This window comes from Nothobranchius furzeri, chromosome 12 (genome assembly GCF_043380555.1).
Source record: "Nothobranchius furzeri strain GRZ-AD chromosome 12, NfurGRZ-RIMD1, whole genome shotgun sequence".
NCBI classification, from domain to species: Eukaryota; Metazoa; Chordata; class Actinopteri; order Cyprinodontiformes; family Nothobranchiidae; genus Nothobranchius; species Nothobranchius furzeri.
This window is the reverse complement of record NC_091752.1, coordinates 29,541,600-29,560,671: the sequence shown is the minus strand read 5'-3', so window position 1 is coordinate 29,560,671 and position 19,072 is coordinate 29,541,600. Positions and strand designations below refer to the sequence as shown.

Below are 19,072 nucleotides of genomic sequence, written 5' to 3'. Positions count from 1 at the left end.
CTGTTGTCGGAAATTACCCAAATTATTCCAAGTTGTCTTTAAATAGCAAATTGTTCATTGTTCCTGGAAATGTTGTCTCTCTAAATGACAAGGCGATGTATCACATGCTTAAAAACGTTATTTCCAGCTCAGCTAATCATAATTCTGATGAACCGCATCAGATAAAAAAGGCTGGCCCCATCATAGGACTTCTGATTTTTCAGGAACAGAAATTAAATGCTGGAATTAGTTCAGATGACTGTATTTATCTCCTAATTGTAAATGACAGCGTTGCTCACCCTCTCATTAAAACTCCCTCATCCTCTAATTTATCTCATGTATCAACTCTCACTAGGTAATATCACACTGAGGCTGAGCTACCCGTCCGTCTAAATCAGTCTGGATCAACTTCTCCTCATATGAAGGCCATCAGAACGTGCATCCTTACTGTAGTTGATACTGTGTTTAATTTGGATTTTACGTTTGCAAATATGCCCGACTCAGCAGCTTTCCAAGCATTGCTGAAAGTGACAAATGGCCACCCATTCCCCTCAAACCGAGTCACCTCTTTGATTTGTGTCAGTCTGAACATCTGACTTCTCTAAATGACTAATAATCTTTACTGAAACAAATGCACTCGTGTTTCCTGCCTGCATGACACCAAGGAAACATCTGGCTGTCATGTGATAATAACAAACCTGCTCCGCTACGTTATTTACTAGCTGGTGAGCTTTAATTACCTTACAGAAAAATCCTAAAAAAATTGGAGTTAGCATGATGGAAATGCATGCATCGTCCACATAAAGGTGGCTGTTTTGTTTAAAACAATAGTAATGTAATGCTCCTCCACCTGCAGTTGTTGATGACTTTTCAGCCGTCAGAGTCAGCTCTGTGATGCACTCAGCCTTGCTACAACTCGTAGTCAATAGCCCCCGGATCTCTGCCATACATTCCTTCACATGACCCACCATGATTAACGTGCAGCATGGACCCCTCTTTTCCAGCAGACAGGGACACAAGGAGAACAGGAGAAAATTAGACAAACAGATGTCATGTGATGAAACTGTTGTCTTCCAAACCCAAGCTTTAAAAAAAAACTCATCACTAATAAGTAATCATCCCCGAATTCTTTGATTTTTGTCAGCTGTTGTAGAACTGACAGAATCTGAGTCCACCTCCAACATCTGGCAACGCCTGCATCCTCACTTTCTAGCTCTTACATCCTAAAGCAATCACTGCCATGACATGTCACTTTAACTCTATGCTTCATTTTTAAATGTTTTTTTTTTTTACCTGATGCATTGTAAAAACCAAATTAAAGATCAAATGTACTCATATTTTGAATACATTTTTCAGTGGTTTCTATTAGGAATGAATGCCTTGTAAGATGATCACGGGGTGAAAAAGTTCTGGTGCACCCGTTTCTGGAACTAGAAGTGACCCACATCAGTTGAGCTTCCAACGGCAGGATTTGGAGTCTTTCTTTCTGATATTTTGGACATCTCGCCTCTGATTGGATAACGGCAAAGTGACTCTACCACTGACTCTATTTGCTCTGCAACACTGATGTTTTATCTCCACAAATGACACACGCCTGGAGGAGTTCTGCTGTGTGATGGAGTCACTAATGCTAATGCTAACGCTAATGCTAATGCGTAGCTTCTGCTAGTCAAGACGTTCTCTGCCATTTCCTCGACGCTAAACCAACAACAGCCTTCCCTGTCATGAGTCAAGATGGGTGAGTCAATATATGTTAAGCGAGTGTGACGTAGATCTGTCAACCCTAGCATTTCACCGTCTATTTTCTATCAGAAGCTAATGCTGGAGATAGGTGTAGGTGACCATTTTCATGTGCAGTCTGCATGAAAATTTCAGAATGACTAATTAAAAAATACTTTTTCAGTAAAGTTGACCTTTAAGTTTACGTTTTGCAGACAGAAATTTCTGAAATGTTTAAATCGAAGCATTTAAACCAACCAATTAACTGAATGTAAACATATTTGTTTACCTGTCACCTGACATTGAACTGAACACCTGAGGTCAGCTCGAGTGAGCTAGGTGAAAGGTCACGGATCCACCATGGATTCAACGCACTCCTCGCCCCTCGTCTCCTGCTTGCTTCAGACCTCTGAGCGGAGGTTGGAGAGCACGCTGGACAGCTGCAAACCCTCTAAAGTCTATGTAATAATTTGAATCGTTTCACACTACTCTGTAATAAAATGTTGCAACTTAAAGTTTGTTTTCTTTTTATTGTTATTTATAAGGGACGGTCTTGATTTTATTATCCTTGACTAGGCAGGTATTTAGAATTTTTTTAAGTCTGGATGCAGCTGCCAAATAAGAAGCTGTCTCATTTTAACAAGATTATAAACAAATTGCTGCTTTTCACATTTTCATGCCAAAAAAGATGCAACTAAACCTTCTGCTCCATGTCTGGTTTGGATACAAAAGTGGACGTATAACTTTAAATAAATATTTTCTTTAAATATTTTCCTCCTCAAGTATAAAACTGTAGTCATGGTTATTTTGTACTCTAGTCATCCGATCACTTCTAACCATCTGTCTAACTTTGACTGACCGGTGCATCAATCTTGATGAGTGCAATGTCCGACTTCTCGTCCACGTCTTTGATTTTGGCGTCGTAGGAGGCACCGCTCTTCAGTTCCACCTTCACTCTGTGTTTATTGGCCACAACGTGGGCATTAGTCACAATCTGGCCGTCTTCTGACACAACAAACCCAGAACCACTGGCCACAGCCACCTCCCGCTTGGAATAAGTCATCCTGTGGAAGAACGGAAGAACAGAGGGAAGGAGACAGGGGAGATTAAAGATTTTCCTTTCAACGAGTCTCTACTTCTAAGAAACAGAGCTGATGCATAGTGTCAGTAGAAACTGAAGTAAAATGTACTGATGAGATGTGATGAAAGAGGGATGAGGGGATGGTGTGGAAGGAGAGTGGCAGATCACCTTTTCATTTTGAGTTGGGTTTTTTATGGTCAGGAAACACACCATAAAAGAAAGGTTACATCTTTTTGTTGGAAGGTTATACCAATATTTGAGGACTCAAGCCAAGCTGCTTTCTTTTGGAAGATGTTCAAAAAAAAAAAAAAAAAGACAAAAAGTGACATCTTTGGTGTCATTTAATCAAATCCCAAATCCTTGAGGAAATCTTAAACAAACAAGAATGATTGTGGAAAGAGAAGGTCCTCAAAAAATTGGTCAATCTGGACAAATTCTAAAAGTTCTGATCATTTTTGAATCATTAAACAGTCATTTGTTTTTCATTTTCATAGTCCTTTTAAATGCAATGTGTCCTTCATGTTTTAGCAATAAATGAAAATCAACAAAAATCAGGATTGGTACATCAGAATAAAAGAAAATCCTAAAAGCAGTGCACGTGCAGCATTTAACTGAATGGTTTCCCCTACACACACACACACACACACACACACACACACACACACACACACACACGCTCCTTCACAGGTGTCCAGTTTGCACATACTTGCGAAAAAGTTCAATGTGAACTACAGACGGAGCGATTTTCTCCACCACGTCAGCGATGAAGTTGTATTTGTGCCTCGGGCTGTCCGGATTGTCCTGAGCTGCAAACACAAGACGCAACACAAGACGTCAGACTGCTAAAATAAACACAAGCTGCACCAAAACACAGCATGATGAAAGAGCTGTGTCAGAATAGAAAAGTGACAAATAAAACTGGCCTTTATCATAACAAAGATGGGAAAAGAAAAGACGAGGGATAATTTGCGGTTCAGACCATCTAGGTCCGCTCTGGCACACGTGCTCAGCTACAAAGCCGAGCCATAAACATGTGAATGAATAGTTTGATGGTCCAGACGATCAGATTTTAAGCAACTTTTCAAGACATCACACCGCCAGCAGCAAAGACTGACCTACAGGAAGTTATTTGGTCTAACTAATTAGAAATCAGACTCGTCTGATCATTTACTTTAGACCGTTCTCACTCATGAGGAGACTTTTCTCTCTTTATTTAATACAGGCAAAAGTCACAGGCACCCATAAGCCCTGGGATATCATTGATTGTCGTTGAGGAATGGGAACACTTTCCACTTGAGGTGCAGTTAAGCTAGCACGGGCCTGGAATGAGAGCCATTACCATAAGGAGCACCACTAAATATACAGCATAACAACATTTGTCAAGCCGCAGGGGGAGGTTATGACTCCATATGATCACCAGATCGCCCGACTGTCAGGATACTCCGTTTGATGACAATCTGCACAACAGTTGTTGAGGCGTTTCATCTAAATACACAAACACGGATGTTTGTGTTTTAAAAAAATCATTCATAAAAGACAGCTGGAGGATGACAGGAGAAGGTTTTAGTGCATTTCAACCCTTAGCTAAAATTTATGGCAATAGTAAAAGGAAGCTTTAAATAAACCACTCTTTCTTTAAACTTTGACATGTGTTTTTGTTTTAGATCTTTAAATCAAGTATTAATTGTGATGAATGCCACATAACCTTGTTGCTAGAGTATGAAGAAAAGGTCATGGAAACTTCCAGAGTCATTTTCTCCTTGTTAGCGTCAGGTCTGGGTGGTTTGTGGTCGGGTCTGATAGGATTGTTGCTCAGAGCAGACCGACTGTCCACAACTCGTGCCGTTTCTGCAGCTACAGGCTCCAAGTCACTTCCACGTCAGGATGCTACCAAGCTTGGAGTCTGCTTGGAAGGGTTTTTTTTTATTTACTGGCAGAAACGCACATAGCATTTCTGGTGACTAAGGGTCAGTTCTCAGAAAGGATTCATCTAGAACATTTTCAACTTTAAAGGCTTCTGACCCACAAAAGTATAAGGGTGGCAGAGGTCTTTAATATGGGTATAAAACCAAATATTTCAAAAATTTTTAAAAATTCTTTACTTTTTAATCTATTGTAACAATAATTGTAAAACATGTTGAATTTCACCACACAGTTTCAACTATGTTACATGATTTTTGGAGTTTTAGACTCTTACAATGTGAAGAGACTAATAACATGGGAAGATGACAGCCACATGTAGAAGGTGCATTTCGATCAGACGTGGTCAGTGTGAAGGTATGAATCTATCTTTGAGGATCCTACATAAAGTAGGTCCAATAAAAATAGCAAATCTGGCACAAAGACGGACATTTTCCCCATAAGTTGGACATATGGAGATTTTTGGCTACGTCTAATAAAAGAGCCAAATAAAGTTACTTGTCTGTTAACCACAATCAGATGTGTGAAAGATAATTTATGCTGTTGGTTATTAAAAGTCAGGAAACACTTCAAACATTTGCAACTGATTTTCTTATAAAAACACACACACACACACACACACACACACACACACACACACACACACACCTCATTGAAGGGCCAAGCTCACAATAGCAGCATGTTTTCTAACTCCAGTGTTCCCATACCCAACACCCAGGGTTTTACTGGCGTCCACAGAACATAACTGCCTTTTCTCTTCAGAACAAACTAAAGTATGACAAAAAAGGACTGTCTTGGATGAAAGCAGAGCAAATTAGCAACAACCTTCATGACTACTTCAAGAGAATTGGTGAGTTTTACGTAGATTAAAACGATGTCAATTCAGACACGAGGCTCTGAAACTTGAAGGTCAACATTGCTTATATTTTAATACATTTACAGTGATCTGTAGCAGGAATGACTCCCTTGTAAGGTCAAGGTCAAATGTATTAGTGTCAGCTGAGCTGAAAAAGAACTAAGGACTAAAATGAGTGATACAGCAAAAGCAATGAATTCAGTAAAACTGACTATAAAGCTAAAAATAGTACTAATATACACAAGAAAATGAATAAAATACAGCCATTAGGTTACAATAAAATAAGCTGACATTTTAAAGTTTTTGCTAAATGCTTGGTCAAATAAACAGGTCTTCAGTGAAATTTTAATACCCAAAAATGGAACGCTGTCCCAGAGTGTCGGGAGCTACAGAGAAAGATCTGTCACCGCCAGTTTTCAGTTTAGTTCTTGGGACCTCCAGAAGTAACACAGCTAAACTGCAATGTTCTGGCTGGAATAGGTGGTACTAGAAGCTCCGTCAAATAAGAAAGTGCAAGACATATGATTGGTTTAATAACAAACAAGAAAATCTTAAATTTGGTCCAGTGAATAACTAGTAGCTAGGGCTGGGCGATATGGCAAAAATAGAATATCACGATTTTTCCAATATTTTATCACGATTTCGATTTTATCACGCTTTTTTATCTATGAATAACATAACTTCAATTGCGTATTAAAGAAGAGAAACATTGAATAAATAAACATTTATTCATATTAGGGATAATCAGCACAGTGCTAACACACTTATATTTTAAACTCACACCAGAGATAATAAAAGCTCTGAGAGAAACAATTACAAAAATCAGTTTTTCTCGTTTTTCAAGTAACTTAATATAAATTAATATCGTAAACATATTTAAAGTGCAAACATGTCAATTGCAAACGTATTGTGCAAACATTAACTTGTTCAAAATACTATGTAGCTCCCAGTTGCTCATGTAGTGGATAGTTAAGCTCAAATACGGCTCTGATGTGCGGCTGGACCAGAGATCGCTTGTGGTAGCAAAAAACTGCGCATTCTGAATATTTTCTGCAACTCTCACTTTGCATTCAGCGTACATGCGGGGAATGGCGGTGTTTGAAAAATACTTGCGGCTGGAAAACTCGTAGCGCGGACCCAATGTTTTTATCATTTTCTTAAATCCCACTCCTATTGTTCGCACGGGACACAAATCTTTAACCAAGTGGTACGTCACTGCATCTGTCACGCTGTTTCATCGTCTGCTGTCTCTGTCGTAAGGAGTGAGTTTTGTGAGTGTTTCTGTTAGCGTTTGCTGCCTGTAAGAAGCACTAGCCGCTGCCGCTGCAGCCGCAGGCTTTTTAGCTTTAGCTGCCAGCTGGCTCTCATTGTATTGTTTGGGATGCCTTCTTTTCAAGTGATTAAACAAGTTTGTGGTGTTGCCATCACTTGCCTTGACGCTCTCCTTGCAAACTTTGCAAATAACCTTTCGCTGCTCTTTGTCATCTGGTGAAAAACCAAACCAGTTCCATATAATGGACAAGGTGTTCCTCTTCGGAACGAAAACCTCGTTGTCGCTCAGCCGCGGCCGAAGCCATGTTTGTTCACACACAGGTGAATACAAGCGGGGCACTAATATATTACTACGACTCACTCTGATTGGTTAAGGGTCAAACAAAGGCGTGTCATTCGCCTGAGGTAAGGTCCCTTTTCATTCAGAGGCAGAATTTCAACAGCAAAGCTGTGAATCGTGATAAAAAGGTCTCTCAAAAATGACAGACCGTCAGATGTGTAGATCGTAAAACGGTCTAAAATCGTCATATCGCCCAGCCCTACTAGTAGCCAATGCATCTTTGAAGTTTTATCTCCAAAACTAACACAAGCCTGAAGGAGTTCTGCTGTGTGTTGGAGTCGCTAATGCTAACAGTTAGCTTCTACTAGCCGAGCAGTTCTCTACCATTTCCTGGATGCTGAACGAACGACAGCCTTCTCCATCAAGAGCCAAGATGGGTAACTCCATGAATGTTAACTGGCAGTGCAATGTAGATCTATCAGGCTTTTCTGAACCGGGCGTTCTTCTGTCTATTTTCTACCAGAAGCTAATGAAGGAGATAGGTGTAGGAGACTACTTTCATGTTGGGCCTGCATGAAAAACTCAGAGTCATTCAAATGTTTTTTCAGTGAACCTGCTCTTTAAATAAGATTTAAACAAATGAATCCTGACTTTTGTTTTGGATCCTCCTGCTGAATAATGTTAAATTATTCTTATTTCTATACCTCATTTCCTGTTTTGGTGTAAAAGTCATCCAACTCCGGTCCGGCTAACTGTGACAAACTGTCTCTGTGTAATTGGTTACTCTCTATAACGGTCCTTTTTTGTATTTGTGGTGAAATGGTAAAAAAAAAAAAAGTTACATCATCATGTCAACTCTCCTCAGCCAAATGTTTCCTCAGCCTCAATGGAAAACAGGTTTGTTGGAGGAGATCTGGAGCTTATTCCAGCTGGCACTTGAGGTGAAGCAGTTAAGCTTGCCAATGTCAGGTAACATACAACTAGGCTGCAGGCACAAACAAAACATTTAAACTCAACACAAATAGTCCAGCTGACCAACAGGTGCGTGCAACCGACTGCCCTGCCAACAAAAGGAAAATGTGATGGAAAAGTAATAAGGACTTGAAAATTCAGCTGAGGTGCTAAACAGGCATGAGACCTAGCTCCAGCAGCTGTTGTCCATGTTGTAAAAGCTGAGGTGTTTTGAAAATGGACTGCTAAAGGTACGTCTTACTGACAGTTTTCTCCATACTGTATTACACCACTCAGGCTAAATACATGATCATTGCAGAATAGAAGGAGTATATTTTACCTTAAAGGTGCAATATGTAAGAAGGACGTAAGAATGACATCCTGTGGCCAAATTTGATTACTGCAGGCCATTTTTTTTAATACAAAACGTTACAATCTCACTGTTGTTCTATGTATGTGTTTCATTGCTGTTCGATCACCACCAGAGGATTCTAAGTGACAAGCAAAGACGAGTTCTACACAGTAAGCTGATACATAGATGAATACATTGCCCTTTCTGAGGTGTTTCTCAATGTGACGGAGCCTTGCTTTGACGTCTTGGTCCCGCCCCGGTTGCCTAGGAGATACCTCATCAGGAACTGCCAAAGCATGTTCCAATATTCAAGTTCTACCGAGACATCTGTTCTCCGTTTGTTAGCCGTTTAGCTAGGTGAGCAAGGATACATGGGCGGTGTCTTTTAGCCTGGCCTTGGTAAAACATTTCCTAGAATACAGAGCAGTATTTTCAAAAGGGATGATGGATCAGGAGCCGGCTGCTACTCCAGGGGCAAATTTCCAGTTTAAATGTAAGTCAACTAACTGTAGCTATCGGGCTGATAGCTAAAAAAATTTTTTATATCCAAAGCAGTTATCTATGGTTGGTTAGTGGCTTGGTAGTTGCAGCTTCAGTGGCTAGCAGGTACTAACTTGCTTACATATTTAATTCAACCAATATATACACACAATTAAAGAAATAAAAGGCTCATTATACATTTATATTGAAACTTATACATATAAAATATAACATTACCTCATGTGTGACCGCAGCTTCTGTGGCGGTCACGTGATGCAAGTCTGTTCCATTTTATCGTTTTCTTCGACCAAAGAAGGACAGTGTCCTCGTAAGCAAGGTGCCTGGCCTCGAGAGGCGAGGCCAGGCACCTTGGCACTTAGAAACACCTATGGTGTTAGCACTCTAGGGTGTTTTACGATGGGGAGCACTTACTACACTTATTATGGTAGCAGGCCTATGACACTTCTGTGCTCTACAAGAGATTTCAGAGTAATGTTTTCTAAGTAAGAAGCAGCACAGAAATCTCTTCAAAATAACTTCATGTTTTCATATGATTCTTTTGCTGTACTGTCATAAACTTAAACATGTATCATGCTGACCAAAGTCTGTCATTGCTGAGATGGAGCTGTTGTGGTTTTTGATATTTCTCTTGGCATTTTATGATCCGACTTGGGAGTGAAATTGCTGGGACGTCCATTTTTGCAACAGTCCTAAATCTTTTCTAGTTGTAAACGCTTTCTCACTGTAGAGATGGAGCCTAAATGGTTGCGAACTAGCTCTATAGCCCTCTCCAGAGTGAATGACACCAAAAATGTGCCATTCCTTACTTTTAAAATCAAATAAAAACCAAGCAATACTTCACCGTGTTCTCTGCAGAGCGGTAGAGCTAAGACTAAGCAAAAAAATAAGTCAAGGACAGAAAAGAAAACAGATGGAGAAAACAGAAACAGTAGCAGAGACTAATTGAGAATGACAGAAATAAGTGAGACACGCGCACAAAAATGATGGCAAGTTCAGGAAGAATGTGCATATTCAGCAGATCGCAGCAGACAGTCACTGAGGGCATTCTGCAACCTCAGCCAGCAAAGAAATCAGGGGTGTGAAGAGGCTCAGCACTGACAAACTTTTATATTTTCAGCTGGTTTACAGAACTGTACAAATCATCTCCACATTTAGGCTTCTAAATCTCCTTCTTAAAGGTCTTAGCTGTTCCTGAATTTCCTCTTCTTTTAGCTCTAAAGGAAAATTGGAAGCATCGTGGAAGTATGTTTACGTGCAACACATCAGATTGCAGACCTCCATCAGTACAATACCTAGTTTTTAATGTCAAACCTAACCACTTGTTTAATCAACATCTTAACTGTCCAGACATAAAGTGAGATCATGCATCTGAACGTGATTGTTTTCTTAATGTGGGGCCAGGAGCAGGGTAGTTTAGTGCCTTTTTACCATCAACTCCTGCAGTTTTTAACATGCTCCGACATAAATCATCATTCCGAAACAGTTTGGACTGAAATGTGACTCATTTTATGGCACAAAAGTACATTTTCACTTCACTCGCCACAGTGAGAACTACTTTCAGTAACTGTTCCATTTACCATCGCGAACAACAAATGTGGTGACACAGTCTGCCCTTAAAAGTTGTCCACACAACTTTGTTTTCTACATATAAGTAAACCTTTTCCAAAAATATGGCCAGCTAATTTAGGGTTTTCCTCTGTGTCTCCTGTTCTTTTCAAACAGTCTTCGACAGAGGAGGGATTGTGGCTTTGACTCGGTGACAGGAATTCCTCCATGTGACTGTTGTGTGTGATTTATGAGTGACAAAAGAAACACAGACTGGGAGGGAGACTGTGGGAGAAGAAGAAAGAGGAAGCAGTTGGGAGGGTTTGACAGGGAAATACAGTAAGTTTCCAAGCCTGCAGGGATGTTCTAGGTCTTTGAGGCTACAGGTGTTGAAGCTCTTTAGCGTTTTAAGTGCACGTGCGGTGCCCACTTCCAAAAGTCACATGTAGAGCAGACTCCAAAGCCTGCAGGATGACAGAAGCCCTAACAGCTGCTGCCTCACATGCGTGAAAATGTCTCATTCCTATCAAGATATAGATGCATACTACAGTGATGACGATGATGACGATGATGATGATGATGGACACGCTATTATATTACAGATCGTTTTATTTGTTGAGTTTTCTCAAAAGAGCAACAAATGATGTCAGTTTATTCAGAGTGAAATACTGACAGCATTGGTTCACACACACACACACACACACACACACACACACACACACACACACACACACACACACACACACACACACACACACACACACACACACACACACACACACACACAGGGTTGTTTTTCTAAAGCTGGGAATACACTTTCACAGCATTTACAGAATTTGAAAAGACTGCGAGAACACACCAGCAGACGTCTGTACGATGACTAAAAGAATGGAGATCCCAGTGGTAACAACTGCACCAGATGCCACAGACCACACAATCTGTTAAACCAGCTAATGCAAACCAGTTGGTAAAAGTTTGTTTAGGCTCTTTCTCAGTGTGCCACCATTGTTTTGAACTTCCTACAACTTCCTGTCATCTTCTGACATCATCTCCTGTGGCTGACATGTTTACATACTACCTGAATGAGCCCTTGTTGACTAATGAGGGTCCCACCCGATTCCTCACTTTAGAACCAATGTTGAGCTAAATCTGTTGGTTTATCTGTTAGACTAAACATTGAGTCGATCTTTTTCACCCTGTTGTTCGTGTACAACATGATATTTGGTGCTTTAACCAAACCTGAAGGAGCCAAAATTGAATGTTTTTATACTTTTCCAGACTTTGGCAAATCTATTATATACCTTCCATTTTTGGTTAATTTTTAAAACACAGGAAAGGTTTCTCTTTACCTTGCTGACGTTTCGTTTGCCGACTGCAAAACATCCTCAGAGCTGACTCTGATGGTGGCGTCACTTCCAACTCCGTTTGTCCGGGAGAGCGGGCAGCAGAGGGCGACAACGTCCTCTGCTGCCCACTCTCCCCTCTCCGATGATGCAGTACCATGCACGATCCAATGTGTAGACCCCATCGTCTCTGTTCATGGTCCCACATCCACGTCTCCTTATCTCGATAGCTTCTTTTATCCATCTTTTGTGTTTCTGTTGTTCGGTGTTTATGATCCTTGTGTTGTCCCAGTCCAATACATGGTTTTCTCTTGTGCAGTGATCTGTTATGGCTGACTTCTTTATTGTGCTTTCTGTTCCTTGTTTTGTTGCTCTTGTGTGTCTTCGACGTTTCTTTCTTGCACTCCTTTCTATGTTCTATTGTCAGTGTGTTGAGTTGGCGTCTGGTTTCTCCTATGTTTGTTTTATTGCAGAGTTTGCCTGGGATTTCTTAAACAGCTCCACATTTAAGTCCAGCTGGTATCTTGTCTTTTGGGTGTTTCCTCTTGTGTGACCGCAGCTTCTGTCCTGATTGGGATTAATGCTTCAGCCCTAAGCAAACTGCAGAAGGTTCAAAATGCTGCAACCAGATTTTTAACCAACACCGACAGACGCATGCACATCACACCCATCCTCGCAGATTTACACTGGCTCCCAGTCAAATTCTGGATTAACTTCAAGGTCTTGTTATATGTTTACAAGGCTTTGTACTGCCCATCCCCATCCTATCTGATGGACCTGCTGACCCCATTTGTTCCCACCCGTGCCCTTCGGTCAGCAGATCATCTGCTGCTTGTTGTTCCGAAGGTTCGGTACAAATCCCGGGGGGGGTGGGGGGGGGTGGGGGGGGGGGGTGCCTTCTCTTATGCAGCCCCAAAACTCTGGAACTCTCTGCCCCTCCGTGTGCGTCTGGCTCCCTCTGTTAGCAGTTTCAAGTCGGCCCTGAAAACGTACTTCTTTAGCATTGCCTTCCCTCCGTGACACTTTTCATGACAATCTAGCACCGGATTTGAATTTTTAATTCCGTTTTTATGATTCAGTTGCTCACTTTTGGCACCTCGCACCATCTGGTATTTTATTTAGTTTTATTTGTGCCATTTCAAATGTTTTTATCATTCGTCGCATTATTTTATTTTCATAGTGCTGTTAACTGTTCTCCCATTTTATTGTTTTTAGTAGGAATTTTTATCTCCGACTATTTATGCTTTGTTCTTATGTATTTTGCCTGTTCTTATTGTGTTTCTTGAGCAAATATTTGGCTTTTGTATGTACAGCACTTTGGTTAGCTGCCATGCTATTTTGAAATGGTGCTTTATAAATAAGTATGGTATGGTATGGTATGGTATGGTATGGTATGGTATGGTACTAGTCTGTTTCTAACTGTTGTGTATGGTTTTGTTGGTGTGTTTATGTTGAGTTTTTTTATTGTTGCTCTTATTTTTTATGTTATGCCGCTGATGTATGGTAGGGTTATCACTGGTTTTGGTTCTTGTCTTTCTGGGTTTCTGGTTCTTTGCTTAGGTTGTTCTTTACTTTTTGTTGTTGTTTGTTGTTTTTCTTCATTTATTGCCCATGTCGGGTATCTGCAGGTCTTTAAAGCGTGTTGTATGTGTTTGTCCTCTTGTTTACAGTCTCTTTCTTCTGTTACCATGTTTGCTCGGTGATATAATGTTCTGATTACTGACATTTTGTGTATGGTAGGGTGTTCTGATGTCCATAATAGATATTGGTCTGTGTGTGTCGGTTTCCTATATGTGTTTATGTTTAGGGTCGCGTCGGTCTGTCTGGTGATTTTCATATCCATAAATGCTATGCTGCCTTCTGTTTCTAACTCATATGTGAACTTTATGTTGCCTGTGTCATCAATGTTCTTTAAGTGTTGTGTTAGTCTTTCTGTTAGTCCTTTTGGTATGATTTCCAGTATGTCGTCTACGGAGCGTTTCCATAATTTTATTTTGCATTTTGGGGGGGGCAGTGGCTATGGCTTTTTGTTCTAGGTCTTCCATGAAAGACTCGCACAGGGTGGCTGATAACGGGTTACCCATGGCGAAGCCTTCCAGTTGTTTGTATATTGTGTTGTCGTATGTGAAGTAAGTGGAGTTAGCTACCAGTCCTATCAGTTATGTCATCTGCTGTGAGGTTTGTTCTTTTGTGAAAAGTCTTGTCCTGTCTGATTCTGTTAACTGGTATGTCTACAGTTTTTTGCGTTGGCGTTTTTGTGAACAGAGATATGACGTCATGTGAGATGAGTATGTCCTTATTTTCTATTGTAGTCTTTCTAAGTTCTTTTGCCAGTTCTGTGCTATTTTTCCAGTGTTGATCTGTGTTTCCTAATAACGGGCTGATGATTTTGCTGATTTCTTTTGCCATGTTGTATGTTGGTGTACCTATGCTGTCTACTATAGGTCTAAGTGGGGTGTTTTGTTTGTGTATTTTTGGAGTTCCATAGATTCTTGGTGTTATGTTTGCTGTATGAATCCAGTGTTTGTACATTTTTTTTTCTGTTATTTTGCCTTTTTCTTGTAGTGGCTTCAGTAATTTTTTCATATTTTTCTTAATGCTTTCTGTTGGATCTTTAAGTATTTCATATGTATTTTTGTCCTCTAGCATCTGTTTCATCTGTTGTTTATATTTTTCTTTGTCCATTACTACTGTAGTTCTTCCTTTGTCTGCCGGTGGAATAATTATCTGTTCATTTTTGGATAAAGCTGTCATGGCTGATTGTTCTTCTTTTGTAATATTGCTGTGTTGAATTTGGCTGTTCTTTAATATCCCAACTATATTATTTCTGAGTTCTGTTTCTTTCCCTCATCTGTGATCTGTTGACATGCTAGTTCTGTTGCTACAATAAATTCATCATATGGTATTTTCTTTGGTGTAAATGCAAAATTTAAACCTTTCTTTAATATGCTTTCTTCTGCTTCTGTTAGTTCGTATTGTGAAAGGTTACATACCCATGAGCTGTTATCTTGTATTTCTTTTCTCTTTTTCTTGTTGATGAGTTTGTTTAACTTCTCTATGTGTCTTTCTTTTACTTTTATGAACTCTTTTTCCTGTTGTTCCATCATGTGTCCTTTAATTTGTTCCTCCATTTTTTCGTCTAGTTTGTAATTCCTTTTTAAGTCCAGGTGTCTTCTTTCCAGTTCGTTTTCCACTTGCTTCTGTTTGGTTGCGACGTTTCTTATCCTTTCTTTGAGTAGTGCTCTCTGTGTTCTTTCCATTATGTTCTGTGCTGTCTTGGTCCGGATCGGTGTTTTCAGCTGTAGACTTGTTGGCGTGATGTTTTCGTCCCGGCATCTTAAATTGAAGCGAAGGTGGTTACTTAGACATGCGCGTTTTTGATGTAAACGTTCCAAACGGCGGAAGTCCTTTGTTCCTTGTTGTCCATATTTTTCTTTAAACATCTTTGGTATTTTCTTACTGTGTCTAGTTTCTAATTCCATTTTTGGTTCTTTTTAAAACACAGGAAAGGTTTCTATTTACCTTGCTAACATTTCGTTTGCCGACTGCAAAACATCCTCAGCTGCCCGCGGATAAACGGAGTAGGAAGTGTAGGAATATGATGGGAAGTTGAAGCTGCAAGTGGTCAAATATATTCCATTACTGGTGATGAGGTTTGTTGGTTTATTGAGTATCATTTGCCTTTCCAATTTAATCATTCTTTTCAGCTCAGATTTGTATCCTTTATTTTGGGTATCGGTCAGTTTAAACCAACTTGTGGTATGCATAAGATAAATCTTGGGTTAAACCAAAAAAACTACCCAGGGTTGACCTTGGTCCAAATGTGACCAGTATGGGTTACCAAAGCCTTTGGCTCCACTTCAAGCCAACATGTTTAGTGTGTAATGAAAAACATGCCAAAATATCATTACTACATAAATTATAATGTCTTGAACGCTTTTAAAAAAACATCCAGAGCACATTGGCCCAATAGCAAACAAAAGATTTGTGACTGGCATGAATATCAGTGTACAGTCTGATTTCACATTGGGGGCTCCTGACTTCCTTCGGCCAGACAAAAGTAAAATCAGCCCTCAGATGAGCTGGAATAACAAGTGAAACCCCCTTGAATGGCGGCTCTTGTTGTCCACAGACACATGGTAATTGTGCACCGCTGAATGCAGCTCTGAGCTGCCACATCTGTGTAAACCGCAAACGTCCGGTGTGAATTAATGGGTCAGACTCCAGCAGAGAGGAATAAAGGTAGATGGGTGTTTTAATGGTGGAGGGAAAATACCTTTGATTTGTTTTTGCAGAACAAAAATATTTCTACATAAATCCGAGAAGAACAGTTTATTTTAAAGGTGTAGAGCAACACTGATCTGGGATCAGTAAACGTACCTTTCCCGCAGGCTCCCCGCTGGATGAACAGAACAGGTGGCTGCTGCAGCTTCTGCGCCCGGCGGCTGACCTGCTTTAGCTCGCAGATACTCCGGTAGGACACCCCGTCGCTCCCGCAAACCGGCTCGGTGGACTTGCACACGCAGCTCCCACTCTTGCTTCTCCTCCTCACCGTGACGGAGTACGCCACCCCGCCAGGGACCGAGCACTCCAGCCCGTCTCCGCACACCGGGTCACCCAACTTCCCGCTGCCGCCGCAGGCTTCCCCCTCACCGGACGCACACACCGGGCAGCAGTGGCACACGTCGAGGCCCTTTCCCGCCGAACAGTCCGCTGGTAACCGGGGACACATCGACTTGTCACACTGAGAGGGACATCCGACAACAAACCGGCTGGAGAGTTGCGCATCCGCAGGTAAAGACGCCACTGCAGCGCACACCACCAACAGGGACCTGAACATGGCTCGAATTGTTTAGTTAAAAAGTTTATCTCAAAGATTAAAAGTTAGAAACGTTCAGTCCCAGCTGTTACAGGGGAGAGCGCTGAGGGCTGAGGGGGGAGTCATTCCAGCCAGAGGCATTTAACAGGATTTCTGCGCATCCAATCTGCGCATGCTGTCGCTGCGTGCTGGCACAGCATCAACCCACTTTCCAGAGTCTGAGAACGAGCCCTGCACGTTCACGTGGCGCACTGAGGGGGAGAGTTCGTCTTTTGATGCTTCTGCAGATGCGTGGAGATAAAATAACAAGAAAACATATCAAAGAGAAACAAGGAGTGTAAGGGAAGTGATGGAACACACAGCGCGCAGTATTTAAGTACTGAACAGCATGGATGCATACTCCTCTTGACCTCATGCAGGGAAGACCAGTCTTCTCCAGACCGAAAGTTGCAGGTCTTGACATGTTCTCAATCCAGGTCCTGAGGGGCCCCCTGTCCTGCCTGTTCTACAAGAACTAGTTAAAGTTGGCCATTCATGTGAATCAGTTTTGGTGGGATTGGAAAACATCGAAGACATGCAGAGCTGTGTGCCCCGGACTGAGGAAACCAATGCAAATTCAATTAAATTCAATTTATTTATATAGCGCCAAATCACAACTGTCGTCTCAAGGCCCTTCACAAAGTAAACATTACAACATAGTTCAGTTCATTAAGCCAATCAGTAAAAAGTTTCTTATATAAGGAGCAGATTGCATCAAGTCACTGTCTAGTGTCAATGTCTTTACAGCAATCCTCATACTTAGCAAGCATGTAGCAACAGTGGGGAGAAAAACTCCCCTTTAACAGGAAGAAACCTCCAGACGATCCTGACTCAGTATAAGCAGTCATCCACCACGACTCACTGGGGATCGAGAAGACACACACACACAAAGCATTCTGGCATTTTCCATATTCTGACCAACGCACATGTAGCCCATGTATATTCCACATCGGGCTCATGTCCCTTCCAGCTCTAGACGAGACTCACCTTAGTCAAAAATTACCCAGAATACACCGCGGTATTTTCAAAAGGATGGCGGATCAGAAGCCAGCAGCTACTTTGGGGACAATTTTCAAATTTAAATGGTAAATGGTAAATGGCCTGTATTTGATATAGCGCCTTCTAGAGTCCTGGAACCCCTCAAGGTGCTTTACAACACAATCAGTCATTCACACATTCACACACTGATGGTGATGAGCTACAATGTAGCCACAGCTGCCCTGGGGCGCACTGACAGAGGCGAGGCTGCCGAGCACTGGCGCCACCGGTCCCTCCGACCACCACCAGCAGGCAAGGTGGGTTAAGTGTCTTGCCCAAGGACACAACGACAGTGACAGACTGAGCGGGGCTCGAACCTGCAACCTTCCGATTACGGGGCGAGCACTTAACACCTGTGCCACCGTCGACCCACTTAAAAGTAAGTCAGCTAACTTAAAATGTTTTTTTTAGATCAAAAAAGGAATCTATTAAAGAAGTCATCTATTGTTGGTTAGTTTCTTAGTAGTTGCAGCTTCGGTGACTAGCGGGTAGTAACTCATATTTTTAATTTAATAAACATTTACACAATTTAAAAAGTTAAAGGCTTGTTAAATATTTATATTGAAACTAATACGTATAAAATATAACATTATCTCTTGTGTCACGTGACGTTACGTGACCCCCGTGGTTACGTGATGCAAGCCTGTTCCATTTAACTCCATTTAACCATTTTCTTTGACCAAGGACGGACAGTGTCCTCGTAAGCTAGGCGCCTGGCCTTGCAAGGCATCGCCTTGCAAGGCCAGGCGCCTTGACATTTAGAAACACCCTAAGTCTCTCCAGCATGTTCTCACTCCATCCCTAGTTAAACAAAAATCTCAGATCTTCAACAATTTTGGTAAGGGGGAACTCAACATATGGTGAGATGGAGGAAGGGGTGTTATTCTCCGGGCTGGCATTGGTCATATGGGCACCGTAAGCGGTGTTTCATTTGTCGACCCATCCCTCTAATGCAATCTGCTGTGTTCCTTATACAGGAAACCTTTTTCTGATTGGCTTAATGAACTGACCTGTACTGGAATGTTTACTATGTGAAGTGCCTTGAGACAACTCTTGTTGTGATTTGGCGCTTTATAAACAAACTTGAATTGAATGAAGTAAACTGCCGAACTTTCGGTTTCGGTTGGTGAGGTTGCCTCACAGAAATATGTTTTATAAGCCATATTGTTTGGTGCCCTCCTGGCCACTTGGTGCTACGCACAGTCCATGATGTGTGGAAGCGGAGTGCTGGCCTTGTTTACGCTAACTGACCTCATAACGACTTTTCAATAAATAGAACCACGTGGCAGCACAAAGGATTCAAAAAGTAGAATTTGCATATGTCCCATTCAAGTAGTCAAAACTCTAAATAAAGATAGTTCACGTAACAAAAAGTGT

The 19,072-nt window shown here is 41.3% G+C and overlaps 1 protein-coding gene across 1 annotated transcript in view; it reads right to left on the bottom strand.

The window, feature by feature from the left end:
* The window catches only part of LOC107375930 (serine protease HTRA1A), a 34,938-nt gene extending 18,137 nt beyond the window's left edge, over positions 1–16,801 (bottom strand). The window contains exons 1-3 of the mRNA XM_015944763.3: positions 16,180–16,801; positions 3,486–3,585; positions 2,558–2,762 (exon numbers count right to left, since the gene is read on the bottom strand). Coding sequence (XP_015800249.3) covers positions 2,558–2,762; positions 3,486–3,585; positions 16,180–16,639 — 765 coding nt within the window. The 5' untranslated portion in view covers positions 16,640–16,801. The remainder of the gene's footprint in view (positions 1–2,557; positions 2,763–3,485; positions 3,586–16,179) is intronic.
* Between the last annotated feature and the right edge of the window lie 2,271 nt (positions 16,802–19,072).